The 17,756-nt window shown below is 48.6% G+C and overlaps 1 protein-coding gene across 4 annotated transcripts in view; it reads right to left on the bottom strand.

Annotated features, from left to right (window-relative positions):
* The window catches only part of LOC122542973 (actin filament-associated protein 1), a 76,415-nt gene that overhangs the window by 20,552 nt on the left and 38,107 nt on the right, over positions 1–17,756 (bottom strand). For 3 of the 4 annotated variants that reach the window (XM_087984265.1, XM_087984266.1, XM_087984268.1), the window contains 7 exons: positions 16,553–16,658; positions 12,474–12,682; positions 9,946–10,125; positions 8,395–8,487; positions 7,875–7,959; positions 2,764–2,975; positions 380–522 (listed from right to left, as the gene is read on the bottom strand). In XM_087984265.1, the coding sequence (XP_087840391.1) occupies positions 380–522; positions 2,764–2,975; positions 7,875–7,959; positions 8,395–8,487; positions 9,946–10,125; positions 12,474–12,682; positions 16,553–16,658 (1,028 nt within the window). The remainder of the gene's footprint in view (positions 1–379; positions 523–2,763; positions 2,976–7,874; positions 7,960–8,394; positions 8,488–9,945; positions 10,126–12,473; positions 12,683–16,552; positions 16,659–17,756) is intronic. The other variant, XM_087984267.1, reaches the window with a different exon arrangement.

Raw genomic sequence — 17,756 nt, 5'->3', positions numbered from 1 at the left:
ATGTTACCCTGCTGGCAAAACTTTTGTATTGTCATGAATTTGGAATGTTAGAACTATTCTGTGACTGAAACATGGAACTTCGCAACTAGTGACTGAGTTTTTCACGTTTTGTTAGTTTAGTTGTCCATTCTGTTCACCCAGTCCAAAACTTATTGGAGGTTGCAAAGACCTCCTGTCGGGCTAAGCAAGTGTCAGAGCACAGGAATACTAGGGTGGTCTTTAGTCACAGGGACAGAGTTCTGGTCCCACATGTCACACTGCAAGTGTCAGGCAGAAAAGAAGCGCAAAATATGACCCAGAAATCTCGGGGAAAAATTGCAAACAATCCGTACTAAGACTGAGCAGCAATCTAGGTGGAAACGAGAGAAAGATGGCTGACCTGACTTGGTTTCCATCCCTTGGAGCTACATCAGTTCCACTCGGCAGGACAGTGTCTTCGTACAGGTGAGCGGGTTCTGTGTTCATGCCACACCCTGCCTGCAGGAGGCCGAGCCATCGATCTCTGTCCTCTGGCGAGCTAGTCTGTGAGAGAACACTGAATTGAGCTTCACTATCCAATCCAACACAGTCTGTCCAGTTAAAACAGCCTGTCCAACACTATAACGTTGGAATATTTGTAGCAATTTACAATTCAGAGTTGGGGACCAAGTGTGTTAAAATTTGCAGATGAGTGGGAGGGCAAAGTGTGCAGATGACACGGAAAGGCTGCAGAAGGACATAGATAGGTTAAGTGAGTGGGCAAGGGCCTGGAAGATGGAGAACAATGCTGGTAACTGTCAGGTCATCCGTTTTGGAAAGAATAGATGGTGGGACATTGCAGCGTGCTGCTGTGCAGAGGGACCTAACTGTTCTTGTGCATGAATCACAAAAAGTTGGTTTGCAAGTGCAGCTGGTAAGTAAGAAGGCAAGTGTCCTTCGTTGCTAGAGAAATGGAGTTTAAAACAGGGAGGTTGCGCTGCATTTGTAGAGGGTGCTGGTGAGGCCACACCTAGAGGACTGTGTACATTTTTGGTCTCCTTACTTGAGACAGAATGCACTGGAGGGTTTGCAGAGGAGGTTCACGATCCTGGAATTGAGAGAGTTGGCTTATAAGGAGAGACTGAACAGATTGGAACTGTACCCATTGGAATTTAGAAGAATGGGGAGGAGAGGGTATCTGATAGAAACATATAAAAAGATGAAGGGACTCGATAAGATAGAAGCAGGGAGGTTGTTTCCATTGGTGGGTAAAACACGAACCAGGGGATGTAGTCTCAAAATAAGGGGAAGCAGCTTTAGGAGTTGAGGAGGGATTTCTTCACTCAGAGGGTCGTGAATCTGTGGAATTCTCCGCACAGCGATGCATTTGAGGCTTCCTCAGTGAATGGTTTTAAGGCAAAGAGGGAGAGATGTTTGAACAGTGAAGGAAATCAGAGTGATGGTGAGCAAGTGGGTAAGTGGAGCTGAGTCCACAAAAAGATTAGCCATGATCAGACAGCCCCAAGGGGCCAGATAACTCCTGCTCCTGTTTCTTATGTTGTGACGTAACCGGGCTGCAGTCGGTCATTGAAGAGCTGCCAGTAAGAAGGGGGGAATCATGGGATGGTAGACAAAGCATCTGGCCTCTCTGCCTGCCATCAATGTCTACACAGTGACCAGTCCTGCAGCTTGGTTGAGGATTGGGATGATAGGTGAAGATAGCTCCACACGTGTCAGAGAAATTGGCTCAGTGGTTACCACTTCTGCCTCACAGCACCAGGGACCTGGGTTCGATTCCCACGTTGGGCAACTGTCTGTGTGGAGTTTGCACATTCTCCCTGTGTCTGTGTGGGTTTCCTCTGGGTGCTCTGGGTTTCCTCCCACAGTCCAAAGATGTGCAAGTCAGGTGAATTGGCCAGGCTAAATTGACTGTAGTGTTAAGTGCATTAGTCAGGGTTAAATATAGGGTCAGGGAAATGGGTCTGGTTGGGTTACTCTTTGGAGGGTCGGCATGGACTTGTTGGGCCGAAGGACCTGTTTGCATTCTGTCGGGAATCTAATCTCGAGATCACAAAACACAGATCGAAGTGAAATTAACTTTTCGTCTGGTGGAAGAGAAATTGACTCAGCTGAAGCAGCACAGAGAGTCTGTCCAGGTGCTGGGAATTCTCTTCCCCGAGCTGAGAATCATGCCAGGTTTTATAGGAATCTTGTGCAATGAGGTGAATTAAAATGGGGAAAGGTACAATGTATTTGGAAATTAAGTAATCCAGTGACAATGGTGATAATTGAGAAAGAGTTATCAGAAAAGTGTCCTGATTGTTGATGCAAGTAACATCCTGACAGTATCAATCAGTTCTTGATGGGATCGGGAGATTCCAGCTCTCTTTGTAGGTAGGTGAGAGTTCTCTTTTGAAACAGGAAGGTGCTTCCATTGTTCCTATCCTGGGAGCGAGGTCCTCTGCTACCTCTCCGTCTGACTTATCCTTTGTGTTGCTTTGATATCTCTGTGTTATCAGACTGCTCTTGGGCTTTGGGACAGCTTTGTTGACCGGGTCCAGGGAAGCTTATTGTTAGTGTGTTTTGGGAAATGTATTCCCTTGTCTGCGAGTGACTGTGGTTCTCTCTGATTTCACTTGTCAGCCTGTTTGGTCAATGCTGAGGCATTCTGGGAGTTTCTGGTATCGTTTGGCCAAGTTTGATTTCCTGTGTGGGCATACAAATGGGTAGGCAGGGTGGCAGATTTTTTTCCCACAACTCGTTACTCTAACTGAACCCAAGAAGCCATTCAAAGGAGCACCTTACCTGCAGCACAGCCAGATCCTTGTGCTGCTGTGAGACAGTCAGCCTGTACTTGTGGGTGCTGTCAGCCTGCATCCTGACCTCACAACCTTGCAGGTCCACGGAGTAGTGCAGCCTCCCGGCTCCGCCGACATCTTTATACATCAACAGCACTCGGTCCTCAATGTGACACCACAGAGTCTGCCAGTGGCTGTTCACGAGCACCTTCAGGTAACCTGGGCAGATCAGATGGAGTGCCATCAGTGTGGAATCACGTTTCTAATCACTGTCCCCTTCCCCATATCTGTCGTTCCCTGTCCTCCAGTGTGGAACCACTTCAAACCTCCAGTTTGCGATACAGATACATCAAGTAAGAAGTAATGGATATGGAAAGGGAGTGCAAGAGCTCATGTAGTGATGATATCAGGCCAGAAGCTGACCAAAGATCCAGGAACAAAGGCCAAGTGATTTCCTCATCTGTTTGTTCTCAATGTCCCGACATTGTGCAGCTCAGAGGAGAATGGGAGACTTGCGACTGTTAATATCTCAGTGGCTCACTTGTGTTGACAAGTAAAAAGACTTAGATAAGCACGATCATTTAGCTCCTCAGGACGACGCCACCATTCAACAAGATCATAGTTGATCTCCCCCAGGCCCCATCTCCTCTGTCTTGCCAGTGGCTCATCGTCCTCCACTCCCTGATATTGCAAAGATCTCTCTCCAAGTCAGAGTCATACAATGTAGGAACAGGCCCTTCGACTCACCATGTCTTTGCTGACCAATAAACACCAAACTGCACTGTAATCCCATTAACCTGCACTTGTTCCATAGCCGACTATGCCATGGTCTTTTAAGAGCTCTTCCAAATGCTGCTTCAATGCCGGGAGAATATCTGTCTTTACCAACCTCTCGGGCAGCATGTTTCACATTTCCACCACCCACTGGGCGAAAAATCTTTTGCTCAGATCTCCTCTGAATCACTTACTCCTCAACTTAAACTTCTGTCCTCTGGTCTTAGATACGTCTGTCATGGGGAAAAGATTCTCATGATCTACTCTGTCTCTGTCTCTCTTAATAATGTCAGTCTAAGTCAAATCCTTTCATTGCTCCAGGGAAAACAAACCCAGCCTATCCAGTCTCTCCTCATAACTGAGATTTTCCATCCCAGGCAACGTTCTGGTCAATCTGATCTGCGTCTTCTCCATTGCACTCACTTCCCACCAACTCAGTGGTCACTGCTGCCTCACGGCGCCAGGGACCTGGGTTCGATTCCCGCCTCAGGTGACTGTCTGTGTGGAGTTTGCACATTCTCCCCGTGTCTGCGTGGGCTTCCTCTGGGTGCTCCGGTTTCCTCCCACAGTCCAAAGATGTGCAGGTCAGGTGAATTGGCCAAGCTAAATTGCCCACAGTGTTAGGTGCATTAGTCAAGGGTAATTTAGGGTAGGGGAATGGGTCTGGGTAGGTTACTCTTCAGAAGGTCATTGTGGATTTGGTGGGCCGAAGGGACTGCTTCCATATTGAAGGGAATCTATTCTAAACCAACCATCTGTGGGCTAACCAATGTTTTAGAAGATTGTCACAAGATCTCATTGCTCCATATTGTATACCCAGCTAATAAAGGCAAGCATCCTGTATGCCTTTTTCACCAACCTATCTACTTGTGCTGATTAGAGGCTGAAGAGTAACCTTATAGAGATTTATAAAATCATGAGGGGCATGCGTGGGTGAATATTCAATTTCTTTTCTCCCAGGCAGGGGTGTCCAGAGCTAGAGGGCATAGGTTGAAGGTGAGAGGGGAATGATTTAAAAGGGACCCAATGGACAGCTTTTTCACACAGATGTGTGTATGGAATGAGCTGCCAGAGGAAGTGGTGGAGGCTGGTACAATTACAGCATTTAAAAGGCATCTGGATGGGGACATGAATAGGAAAGGTTGAGAGGGATATGGGCCAAGTGCTGGCAAATGGGACGAGATTAGGTTCGGATAATTGGTTCATATGGACAAGTTGGACCAAAGGGTTTGTTTCCATGTTGTATGACTCTATGAAGAAATTCTTCCTCCTCTCATTGGCCTCCTTCTCCCTCTGAGACTGAGTTCCCTGATTCTGGAGTCCACAGCCAGGGAAGCATTATTTCTGTTTCTGAAGAATTTTGTAAGATTCCATGAGATTACGTATGTCAGTTGGCTTGCTGAGCTGGAAGGTTTGTTTTCAGCCTTTTGGTCACCATGACGAGGTAACATCATCAGAGTCTCACGTCCAGCTTGCAGCTCAGCGAGCTAAGTTACATACTTCGCATCAACCTGAGCTACAAATCTTCTCAAACATTGCTGTTCTGTGAGATTGCCACTCGTCCTTCTAAATTCAGGATAACACAGACCCAGTCTCCTCAATCTCTCCTTTGATGACAGTCGGACTAGTTAAGAGAACAATCCCATGAACCTCTGCTGCACTCCCTCTATAGCAAGTCACTCCCTCCTGAGGTCAAGGGACCACATCTGCACAGAATTATCCAGGTGCGGTCCCAGCAGTGTACAATTGAAGGCAGACTTCCTTGCCCTGAACAGAAATCCTCACAACAAAGGTGAGCATAACGTTTGCTGCACTGGCTTTCAGCTCCCTAAGAACAAGGCACCCAGATCCTTGGGAATCTCGAGGAAAATAGATGGTGACATCTTGCAAAATGTCCATATTACAGAGGAGGAAGTGCTGGATGCCTTGAAACGCATAAAAGTGGATAAGTCCCCAGGACCTGATTAGGTGTACCTTGGAACACTGGGGAAGTGATTGCTGGGCCCCTTGCTGAGATATTTGTATCATCGATAGTCACAGGTGAGGTGCCGGAAGACTGGAGCTTGGCTAACGTGGTGCCACTGTTTAAGAAAGATGGTAAGGACAAGCCAGGGAACTATAGACCAGTGAGCCTGATGTTGGTGGTGGGCAAGTTGTTGGAGGGAATCCTGAGGGATAGGATGTACATGTATTTGGAAAGGCAAGGACTGATTAGGGATAGTCAACATGGCTTTGTGCGAGGGAAATCATGGCTCACAAACTTGATTGAGTTTTTTTGAAGAAGTAACAAAGAGGATTGATGAAGGCAGAGTGGTAGATGTGATCTATATGGACTTCGGTAAGGTGTTCGACAAGGTTCCCCATTGGAGACTGGTGAGCAAGGTTAGATCTCATGGAATACAGGGAGAAGTAGCCATTTGGATTCAGGACTGGCTCAAAAGTAGAAGACAGAGGGTGGTGGTGGAGGGTTTTCAGACTGGAGGCCTGTGACCAGTGGAGTGCCACAAGGATCGGTGCTGGGTCCTCTACTTTTTGTCATTTACATGAATGATTTGGAGGTGAGCATAAGAGGTATAGTTAGTTAAGTTTGTAGATGACACCAAAATTGGAGGTGTAGTGGACAGCGAAGAGGGTTATCTCAGATTACAACAGGATATGGACCAGATGGGTCAATGGGCTGAGAAGTGGCAAATGAAGTTTAATTTAGGTAAATGTGAGGTGCTGCATTTTGGGAAAGCAAATCTCAGCAGGACTTATACACTTAATGGCAAGATCCTGGGGATTGTTGCTGAACAAAGAGGCCTTGGAGTGCAGGTTCATAGCTCCTTGAAAGTGGAGTCGCAGGTAGATAGGATAGTGAAGAAGGCATTTGGTATGCTTTCCTTTATTGGTCAGAGTATTGAGTACAGGAGTTGGGAGGTCATGTTGGGGCTGTACAGGACATTGGTTAGGCCACTGTTGGAATATTGCATGCACTTTGGTCTCCTTCCTATCGGAAAGATGTTGCGAAACTTGAAAGGGTTCAGAAAAGATTTACGGGAATGTTGTCAGGGTTGGAGGGATTTGAGCTACAGGAAGAAGCTGAACAGGCTGGGGCTGTTTTTCCTGAGCGTCGGAGGCTGAGGGGTGACCTTATAGAAATGTACAAAATTATGAGGGGCATGGATAGGATAAATAGGCAAGGTCTTTTCCCTGGGGTTGGGGAGTCCAGAACTAGAGGGCACAGGTTTAAGGTGAGAGGGAAAAGATTTAAAAGTGACCTAAGGCGCAACTAATTCACGCAGAGGGTGGTGCGTGTATGGAATGAGCTGCCAGAGGATGTGGTGGAGGCTGGTACAATTGCAACATTTAAGAGGCATCTGGATGGGTATATGAATAGGAAGGGTTTGGAGGGATATGGGCTGGGTGCTGGCAGGTGGGACTAGATTGGGTTGAGATATCTCGTCGGCATGGACGGGTTGGGCCGAAGGGTCTGTTTCCGTGCTGTACATCTCTCTGACTCTATGTACTTAGCAGCACTTTTCCTCCCACCAAACTGGATAACCTCCCATTTAAAACATACTTACGATGTAAGTCGGCTAGATTTCAAATAAGCAGTTTCAGAGTTTGTGGTTGTGTTCCCAATTTCAGAATTATCGACATAAATACAGCAAGGGAACGCATTTCTCTGAATCGGTTTAAGATCATCACTGCCACTACTATTTATCTTACACCTGCATTCATTCAACAAAATCCAGCAGCATCTCAAATTAGAACCGTGGAGTCATACAGCACGGAAGCAGACCCTTCAGTATAACTCGTCTATGCTGACCAAGTTTCCCAAACTAAGCTGGTCCCATTTACCTGCAATTGGCCCACATCCCTCCTTAGCCTTTGTATGCCTGTCCAAAGTTCTTTGAAAACGTTCCACTCGACCACTTCCTCTGGCAGAACAATTCACATACAATGCCCTCAGTGTGAAAAGGTTGCCCCTTGAGTCCCCTTCAAATCTTTCTCCCCTCGCTGTAAAAATCTATCTTTTAGTTTGACATTTCTTTACCCTTCAGGAGATGGTCTTTGCTATTCACTTAATCTCAGCCCCTCATGATTTCAAAAAATCCCCACGTTTTGTTTCAACAAAACTATGCTTTTGCTACCATGCCTGTACTTTACACAAAGGATCTGGGTATGGATGCCATGTGGGTGGTGGGCATGAGGGTTTGGGCTGGGCACTAAATGAAAAGACATAGGCTACACTCTTGAGTCCAGCTTGGAGCCTGAAGTCCAGTGTTTGAGATCAGAGCAGTTGGCGAGACAGACAGTAACAACTCCTGAGGGAATGGAGGTCAGAGAGTGAGGCCTCACCTGTGTCTCGAGTGGCTGGGTTGTCAGCGAGCACTTCACCTGGGGGTCTCTCCAGTTCGGAACCTCGACTGCCCCTCAGTGCTGACTGTGGGAAAGCAAAGCACATTATTTCAGAAAACATGGCTCCCTTGGCAAAGCATTCTTGTTAGTTCAGAGGCCATGACAGGTCATACAAATGTCACGAGTCACATGCTAGTCTAAGTACGTGGTGGGAAATTCATTTCAACCTGAAAAACTTCAGTTGTGGGTCGAACTTTGTGTGTATTCATGTCCACAGCAGGCGTACAACTTTCTCTTTGAATCGAATCCCTCTGACCCCTGACCTTTACCTTGGCCTCCTTATTCCTCTTGGTGTTGGATCGACACGCAAAGGGATTCCCCTTACCTTCCTTTCCCAAGCTTGGCAGACTAGCTCTTGACATAGAATGTTCATCGTCGGATTAGCCCACTTGGCCCAACCTGTCTCGACCAAAATGTTGGTGCCTCTGGGGTGAACATTGAGCGGTATGTTTTGACTTACTTTGCTTGCGACACATTGACTGTCCGTCCCTGGCGTCTGTGATGAATTCCATGATGATGTTCGGGAAGACATACTGCTCACCTCTTCAACGACCTAAAGACAGTAAAAGCTCTGCATTATGGGACCCAAGATGAGTCCAGAATTGTTTCAGACCAAATCGTTTCTCACTGGCATTGTTGTTTTGATTCCCCCCTCCCCCCGCCAGATAACTCCAGTTACAGCTCGCTCCTGCCACAGTCCCCCTCTTCCTGCAAGGAATAGGAGAGTGTCACCAACAACTGCCCGACCACTAACCCAAGGCTGAAGGGTACAACTAACTCTGAGAGACCTGGGAAACAAAACTGGCCAGTTTCTGGCCTCTACACCTCACTCCTGTATGCAACAGTGCCCTTCCACTCTGCAATTAAGCAACGTTTAGCGTAAAATTTGATTCATGTCCCCGATCGTCCCACAAGACAAATTTATGACCTGACACATGCTTCTCCTTCTTTTTGGAACACTCGAAGGAGGCTGTTCAAACTAACTCCATTCGATCATGTGTATCAGAGTTAAACCCATGCTTGTGTATTTTATCATGAGCCAGACAGGCTTCTGAATCATAGAATCCCCACAGTGTGGAAACAGACCATTTGGCCCATCGATTCCACATCAATTCTCCAGAGATCATCCCACCCAGACCTGCTCCCCCACCGTGTCACCATAACCCTGCATTTCCAATGGCTAACATCCCAGGACATGATGGACAATTCAGCATGCCCAATCCACCTAACCTGGAAGAAAGTCAGGATTGCAGATGCTGGAGGTCAGAGTCGAAAAGTGTGGCGCTCGAAAAACACAGCAAGTCAGGCAGCATCTGAGGAGCAGGAGAGTTAGATGATCAGCCCTTCATCTAATCTGTTTAACCTGCCCGTCTTTGGACTGTGGGAGGAAACCAGACCAAGCTGTGGGAACCCATGCAGACACGGGGAGAAGTTGCAAACTCCACACAGACAGTCACCCGAGGGCGGAATCGATCCCAGGTTCCTGGTGCTGTGAGGCAGCAGTGCTAACCACTGAGACACAGTACCAACCATACTCTAAAGCAGATGCTCTCAGGCCAAACTACCAGTGACCAAGGGGTACTGAAATGCTTCATTCCCTGGAACAAGGCATACAGTAAGAATTAGTCGCAATGGGTGCTGTCAATATCAGTGAATCCACCTAAATGCTGTTGTTGTACAAGTTAGTAAACCAATAAAATGAGGTAATGTCACAGGGAGTCATTCCTAATGATGGAGATTGTACCAACAAGCTCCCCGAACCATAGTTACTACACCACTTTGTACCCGATAACATAGATCACCGTTAGTGTTCTTGTTAGTGCCCGCAACAAGGATTAATGTACCGGTTAGTCACCCATAACAAGGTTTAGTTGTTCACCAGCTATACCCACAATTCCTATACTGGTTAGTGACTTGTAATGAAGGTCATTCTAGTGTTGAGTCATTTATAAACAGGGTTACTGTACAAGTTAGTCGCTGAGTTAAATTTCTGGTGTTAACACCTCCAAACCTTCCGCCAGTCCTCAGTCTGCTCACGACTCTGCAGGCCAAGCACCAGAGTCTCATTACTCGCTGTGGTAATCTTAAGCTCGTGCTGTATCTTCTTACTGCGTTTAAACTTGTACGTGACCCGGGATCCCTGCAGGCTGAGCTCCATCAAGGGATACTGGTCCTTCATGCACTTATAACACTGCAGGAAAGGAGAACTGATTAAGCGCTCAAGGCTAGAAGGTTATTGACATCAGCTGTGGACAAGATGATTTGATCTGACACAGAGCCCACACCCCATCACTCAAACGCACAGGGTTGCTGCATAAGTCTGTGATTCCAGTCGACACATCGACCTCACTGAGACTACAATGAGAGTGAGTGGCTGATACTGTCCTGCATTTTCACCGGTTTCATTGTTTGACCACCATCCTCGTTGGAAATGGGGACACCTCCTACGCCATTCAACACTACCTCCTGCTCCTCAGATCCTTACCTTCTCTTAATGTCCAAAGGAACCTGTCAATCCCAGTCTTGAATACTCTTGTTGACCTTTTTTTTCCCCTCATTCGTTCACGGGATGAGGGGATTGCTGGCGAGGGTATCCCTCATTGCCCCAGAGGGCAGTTCGAGGTCAACCACATTGACATGCGTTTGGAGTCACATATTGGCCAGACCAGATAAGGATAGCAGTTTCCTTCCCTGAATGATCGAAGTGAAACAGATGGCTTTTTCTAACAGTCAACATTGGGTCCATGGCCAGCATTAGGCTCTTAATTCCAGATTTCTCCCTGTTCAATTCAAATTCCATCACCTGCTCTGGCTGGATTCGAACCTGGATCCCCAAAACATGACCTGGATCCCTGGGTTAACAGTCCAGCAATTAAATACCACGAGGCCATCACCTCCCTCCCCACAGACATGCATGGACATCGCAGCTGTCTGGGTTGGCGAACTCCCAAATGTCACAAACCTCTGTCCAAAATGGATGGCCCCTTATCCTGAGACAATGATCGCGACCTCCTGACTCTCCAACCTGGGAAATTGTCTCTTCCCCCTCCGCCCCTTGTATCGATCTTGGCAAGAATTGAACACATTTCAATGAGGTCACCTCATTCTTTTGAAGTCCTGAGTGTGAGTCCTATTCTCCTTAATCTTTCCTCCCTGCACAACGCTGTCATATGGGATCAGTCCTGATTGAGTTACCGCATTGACTGGTGAAGTAATTCTTAAAACGCTGAGGATGTACCCTGAGTATTGGACAGCACTGCAGCCTACCCTATTGGAAGTAACTGTTTCAGATGGTTATCAACATGGGCCCAGAATGGTGAGCGAACTTGTAACATCTTTATCATATCCCAATTCAGTTATCAGTCTGAACGATGATCATACTTTTGAATGACTTGTTACAAGACCTACCCAACAATGTTAAATATCAATAGCATTTTGGGAAAGCAAATCTTAGCAGGACTTATACACTTAATGGTAAGGTCCTTGGCAGTGTTGCCGAACAAAGAGACCTTGGAGTGCAGGATCATAGCTCCTTGAAAGTGCAGTTGCAGGTAGATAGGATAGTGAAGAAGGCGTTTGGTATGCTTCCCTTTATTGGTCAGAGTATTGAGTACAGGAGTTGGGAGGTCATGTTGCTGCTGTACAAGACATTGGTTAGGCCACTGTTGGAATATTGCATACAATTCTGGTCTCCTTCCTAACAGAAAGATGTTGTGAAACTTGAATGGGTTCAGAAAAGATTTACAAGGATGTTGCCAGGGTTGGAGGATTTGGGCTATAGGGAGGGGCTGAACAGGCTGGGGCTGTTTTCCCTGGAGCGTCGAAGGCTGAGGGGTGACTTTATAGAGGTTTACAAAATTATGAGGGGCATGGATAGAGTAAATAGGCAAACTCTTTTCCCTGGGGTGGAGAAATCCAGAACTAGAGGGCATAGGTTTAGAGTGAGATGGGAAAGATATAAAAGAGACCTAAGGGGCACCTTTTTCACGCAGAGGGTGGTGTGTGTATGGAATGAGCTGCCAGAGGAAGTGGTGGAGGCTGGGACAATTGCAACATTTAAGAGGCATTTGGATGGGTATATGAATAGGAAGGGTTTGGAGGGATATGGGCGGGGTGCTGGCAGGTGGGACTAGATTGGGTTGGGATATCTGGTTGGCATGGACGGGTTGGACTGAAGGGTCTGTTTTTGTGCTGTACATCTCTATGACTCTAATAGCCATCTGGATGCCTGTCTACCTCAGTGGTGAAACAGGCATCCAACTGAGCACCAAATGAGAGAGAAATTGTGAGCGTTAATACCCATGCATTAATGAGAGAGGGTGAGTCTGTGCAATGCAGAGAGATAAAAAGGAGCTATGGTTAGACCACAAATGCAGGAGACAGAAGGAAGTCAGGATATCGAGGCTGTTGGAGGAGACTTGGGCAGGGAGGAGAGTCTACTGTAGAGCAGTCTTACTGAGGCTCTGGCAAAGGGTAGATCAGAGTGAAGAAAGTTCCGACATTTCCAGGACCGTCTCAGGCCAGCGTGAGGGAACATACCAGCAGAGCTTGGTCTCTGATGAGAAATAACTGCTTTGTCCACTGTCCCAGCCACTTCTTCCGCCAGAGAAAGCCACAGATCCGTGGGTGGGGCGGAGGCCGTGTGGGCGAGTCTGTGGGCAGCATTCGAAGGGAGCCTGTGCGGTTGTTCCCGGAAACGTCATCCTCTCCGTAAGACTCATAGTGACTGCTGTCTGAGTCCGCGCACTCTGGAAGCACATTCATTTCGTACAGGTTCAAATGAGAATGCTCTATAAACACTGACGTGCTCCTCCCCCAGGGACCCCTGTCAATACAGACACACTCCCCTGGAGACCCCTGCAAATACAGACATACTCTCCCAGGGACCCCTGTAAATACAGATACACACCCCTGGAGACCCCTGTAAATACAGGCACACTCTCCCAGGGACCCCTGTAAATACAGACACACTCCCCCAGGGACCCCTGTCAATACAGACACACTCCCCTGGAGACCCCTGTAAATACAGACACACTCCCCCAGGGACCCCTGTAAATACAGACACACTCCCCCAGGGACCCCTGTAAATACAGACACACTCCCCCAGGGACCCCTGTCAATACAGACACACTCCCCTGGAGACCCCTGCAAATACAGACACACACCCCTGGAGACCCCTGTAAATACAGGCACACTCTCCCAGGGACCCCTGTAAATACAGATACACTCCCCTGGAGACCCCTGTAAATACAGGCACACTCTCCCAGGGACCCCTGTAAATACAGACACACTCCCCCAGGGACCCCTGTAAATACAGACACACACCCCTGGAGACCCCTGTAAATACAGACACACTCCCCCAGGGACCCCTGTAAATACAGATACACTCCCCTGGAGACCCCTGTAAATACAGGCACACTCCCTGGAGACCCCTGCAAATACAGACACACACCCCTGGAGACCCCTGTAAATACAGGCACACTCTCCCAGGGACCCCTGTAAATACAGATACACTCCCCTGGAGACCCCTGTAAATACAGGCACACTCTCCCAGGGACCCCTGTAAATACAGACACACTCCCCCAGGGACCCCTGTAAATACAGACACACTCCCAGGGACCCCTGTAAATACAGACACACTCCCCCAGGGACCCCTGTAAATACAGACACACTCCCCTGGCGACCCCTGTAAATACAGACACACTCTCCCAGGGACCCCTGTAAATACAGACACACTCCCCTGGAGACCCCTGTAAATACAGACACACTCCCCTGGAGACCCCTGTAAATACAGACACACTCCCCCAGGGACCCCTGTAAATATAGACACACTCCCCTGGCGACCCCTGTAAATACAGACACACTCCCCCAGGGACCCCTGTAAATACAGACACACTCCCCTGGAGACCCCTGTAAATACAGACACACTCCCCTGGAGACCCCTATAAATACAGACACACTCTCCCAGGGACTCCTGTAAATACAGACACACTCCCCTGCAGACCCCTGTAAATACAGACACACTCCCCTGGAGACCCCTATAAATACAGACACACTCTCCCAGGGACCCCTGTAAATACAGACACACTCCCCTGCAGACCCCTGTAAATACAGACACACTCCCCTGGAGACCCCTATAAATACAGACACACTCCCCTGCAGACCCCTGTAAATACAGACACACTCCCCTGGAGACCCCTATAAATACAGACACACTCTCCCAGGGACCCCTGTAAATACAGACACACTCCCCTGCAGACCCCTGTAAATACAGACACACTCCCCTGGAGACCCCTATAAATACAGACATACTCCCCTAGGGACCCCTGTAAATACAGACACACTCCCCTGCAGACCCCTATAAATACAGACACACTCCCCCAGGGACCCATGTAAATACAGACACACTCCCCTGGAGACCCCTGTAAATACAGACACACTCCCCTGGAGACCCCTGTAAATACAGACACACTCTCCCAGGGACCCCTGTAAATACAGACACACTCCCCTGGAGACCCCTGTAAATACAGCCACACTCCCCTGGAGACCCCTGTAAATACAGACACACTCTCCCAGGGACCCCTGTAAATACAGACACACTCCCCTGCAGACCCCTGTAAATACAGACACACTCCCCTGGAGACCCCTATAAATACAGACACACTCCCCCAGGGACCCCTGTAAATACAGACACACTCCCCTGGAGACCCCTGTAAATACAGACACACTCCCGTGGAGACCCCTGTAAATACAGACACACTCCCCTGCAGACCCCTATAAATACAGACACACTCCCCCAGGGACCCATGTAAATACAGACACACTCCCCTGGAGACCCCTGTAAATACAGACACACTCCCCCAGGGACCCCTGTCAATACAGACACACTCCCCCAGGGACCCATGTAAATACAGACACACTCCCCTGGAGACCCCTGTAAATACAGACACACTCTCCCAGGGACCCCTGTAAATACAGACACACTCCCCTGGAGACCCCTGTAAATACAGCCACACTCCCCTGGAGACCCCTGTAAATACAGACACACTCTCCCAGGGACCCCTGTAAATACAGACACACTCCCCTGGAGACCCCTGTAAATACAGACACACTCCCCTGGAGACCCCTGCAAATACAGACACACACCCCTGGAGACCCCTGTAAATACAGACACACTCTCCCAGGGACCCCTGTAAATACAGACACACTCTCCCAGGGACCCCTGTAAATACAGACACACTCCCCTGCAGACCCCTGTAAATACAGACACACTCCCCTGGAGACCCCTATAAATACAGACACACTCCCCCAGGGACCCCTGTAAATACAGACACACTCCCCTGGAGACCCCTGTAAATACAGATGTACTCCCCAGGGACCCCTGTAAATACAGACACACTCCCCTGCAGACCCCTGTAAATACAGACACACTCCCCTGGAGACCCCTATAAATACAGACACACTCCCCCAGGGACCCCTGTAAATACAGACACACTCCCGTGGAGACCCCTGTAAATACAGACACACTCCCCTGCAGACCCCTGTAAGTACAGACACACTCCCCTGGAGACCCCTATAAATACAGACACACTCCCCCAGGGACCCCTGTAAATACAGACACACTCCCGTGGAGACCCCTGTAAATACAGACACACTCCCCTGGAAACCCCTGTAAATACAGACACACTCTCCCAGGGACCCCTGTAAATACAAACATACTCCCTGGAGACCCCTGTAAATACAGACACACTCCCCTGGAGACCTCTGTAAATACGGACGTACTCCCCAGGGACCCCTGTAAATACAGACACACTCCCCCAGGGACCCCTGTAAATACAGACACACTCCCCTGGAGACCCCTATAAATGCAGACACACTCCCTGGAGACCCCTATAAACACAGACACACTCGCTGGAGACCCTGTAAATACAGACGTACTCCCCTGGAGATCCCTGTATATACAGACACACACCCCTGCAGACCCCTTTAAATACAGACGTACTCCCTGGAGACCACTGTAAATACAGACACACACCCCTGCACACCGCTGTAAATACAGACGTACTCCCTGGAGACATCTCTAAATACATACGTACTCCCTGGAGACCCCTGTAAGTACAGACACACTCCCCTGGAGACACCTTTAAATACAGATGTACTCCCTGAAGACACCTATAAATACAGACATACTCCCTGGAGACACCTGTAAATACAGACACACTCTCCTGGAGACCCCTGGAAATCCTGATGCATTCCCTGGAGACCCTGGGCACTCACTAAATCCAACTGTTCTGGGATGGTTTACCATTGGCCAGTCAGATGAAAGCAAATTGTCGTAGATGCTGGGGATTCGAAGCAGAGCCATTCAGATAAACAGAACTTATTTTTCACATCTGATATGACTCCTTTTCATTACTGGTTCGAAGAAACCTTTGGGTTGGCAACATTACCTCTGCTACTCTTTTCATAGACACTGCCAGACCTGCTGAGATCCTCCAGCGCTTGTTGGCTTTATCACCATTGACCAGTTAGACTGTGAATCCAGAATCTCTGTGAACTGTCTTTCTGTTGTCGCACATACCTCAAGGATTGATGTTTGCATTTGTCAGTTCACATACCTGCAGTGCACTGCGTGAGGGGGTTGAGTGGTTCTGCGTCCTCGTAGGAGTCATCGGGGTGGACCTCATTGGTTTGGTGAGGGGCCGGTGGAGGAGTACTCTGCATCTGTTGGGAGGAAGATGTGGTTAGAGCTGTGGGAGCAATTGGAGCTCAACTCTGGGCATTGAGACAGTATTTGCCAACGTACAGGACATTGGTTAGGCCGCTGTTGAAAGATTGCACGCAGTTCTGGGCTCCTTCCTGTCGGAAAGATGTTGTGAAACTTGAAAGGGTTCAGAAAAGATGTTGCCAGGGTTGAAGAATTTGAGCTATAAGGAGAGGTTAAATAGGCTGGGGCTGTTTTCCCTGGAGCGTTGGAGGCTGAGGGGTGACCTAATAGAGGTCTATAAAATCATGAGGGGCATGGATAGGATAAATAAAGTCTTTACCCTGGGGTGGGGGAGTCCAGAACTAAAGGGCATAGGTTGAGGGTGAGAGGGGAAAGATATAAAAGAAACCTAAGGGGCCACATTTTCACACAGAGGGTGGTACGCGTGTGGAATGAGCTGCCAGAGGAAGTGGTGGAGGCTGGTACAACTGCAATATATAAAAGGCATTTGGTTGGGTATATGAATAGGAAGGGTTTCGGAGGGATATGGGCCGGGTGCTGGCAGGTGGGACTAGTTTGGGGTTGGGATATCTGGTCGGTATGGAAGGGTTGGACCGAAGGGTTTCTGTGCTGTACACCTCAATGACTGTGGGGCAACCTTTCTCAGAGGAACCAGCACTCTGTCCATATTAGCTCAGAGTGCCAACAGCTTCATTGTGACTGACAGTGTTAAAAGGAGCTTGGAGTTTGTCGCTTGTAGCCCAGTACTGGGCTTGCTGAGGAACTGGGAGCAACTGGCAGTGACGCCCCAGAGCACGAACCTGTTGTCCCCTCCCTCTCAGGGGATGATAGCATCTGTCCTGCAGCTAGTGTCCACTGACCGGCGCCCAGACTGCTGCCTCTCGAGTCACTTTCGCTGCCTAACCCACCCAAGCTAGAGCAGCATCCATCCAGACACTCGGCTCCACAGTCAAACAGCACACCCCCTGACACCCTATCGCAAACCCGGCATGCTGGGGAATGCTGCAGAATGACTCGATCATCTTGAATTCCTGTAGCTTTTGATGCGACTGAGGGGCCCTCAGTGCTTCCTCTGTTTACGTGGGTGTTCCTGG

This window comes from Chiloscyllium plagiosum, unplaced genomic scaffold, assembly GCF_037043375.1.
Source record: "Chiloscyllium plagiosum isolate Xiang-an unplaced genomic scaffold, Cpla_swu_hap1 HiC_scaffold_48, whole genome shotgun sequence".
NCBI lineage: Eukaryota > Metazoa > Chordata > Chondrichthyes > Orectolobiformes > Hemiscylliidae > Chiloscyllium > Chiloscyllium plagiosum.
Note: the sequence above shows the minus strand (reverse complement) of the source record. Positions and strands in the feature narration are given on the sequence as shown.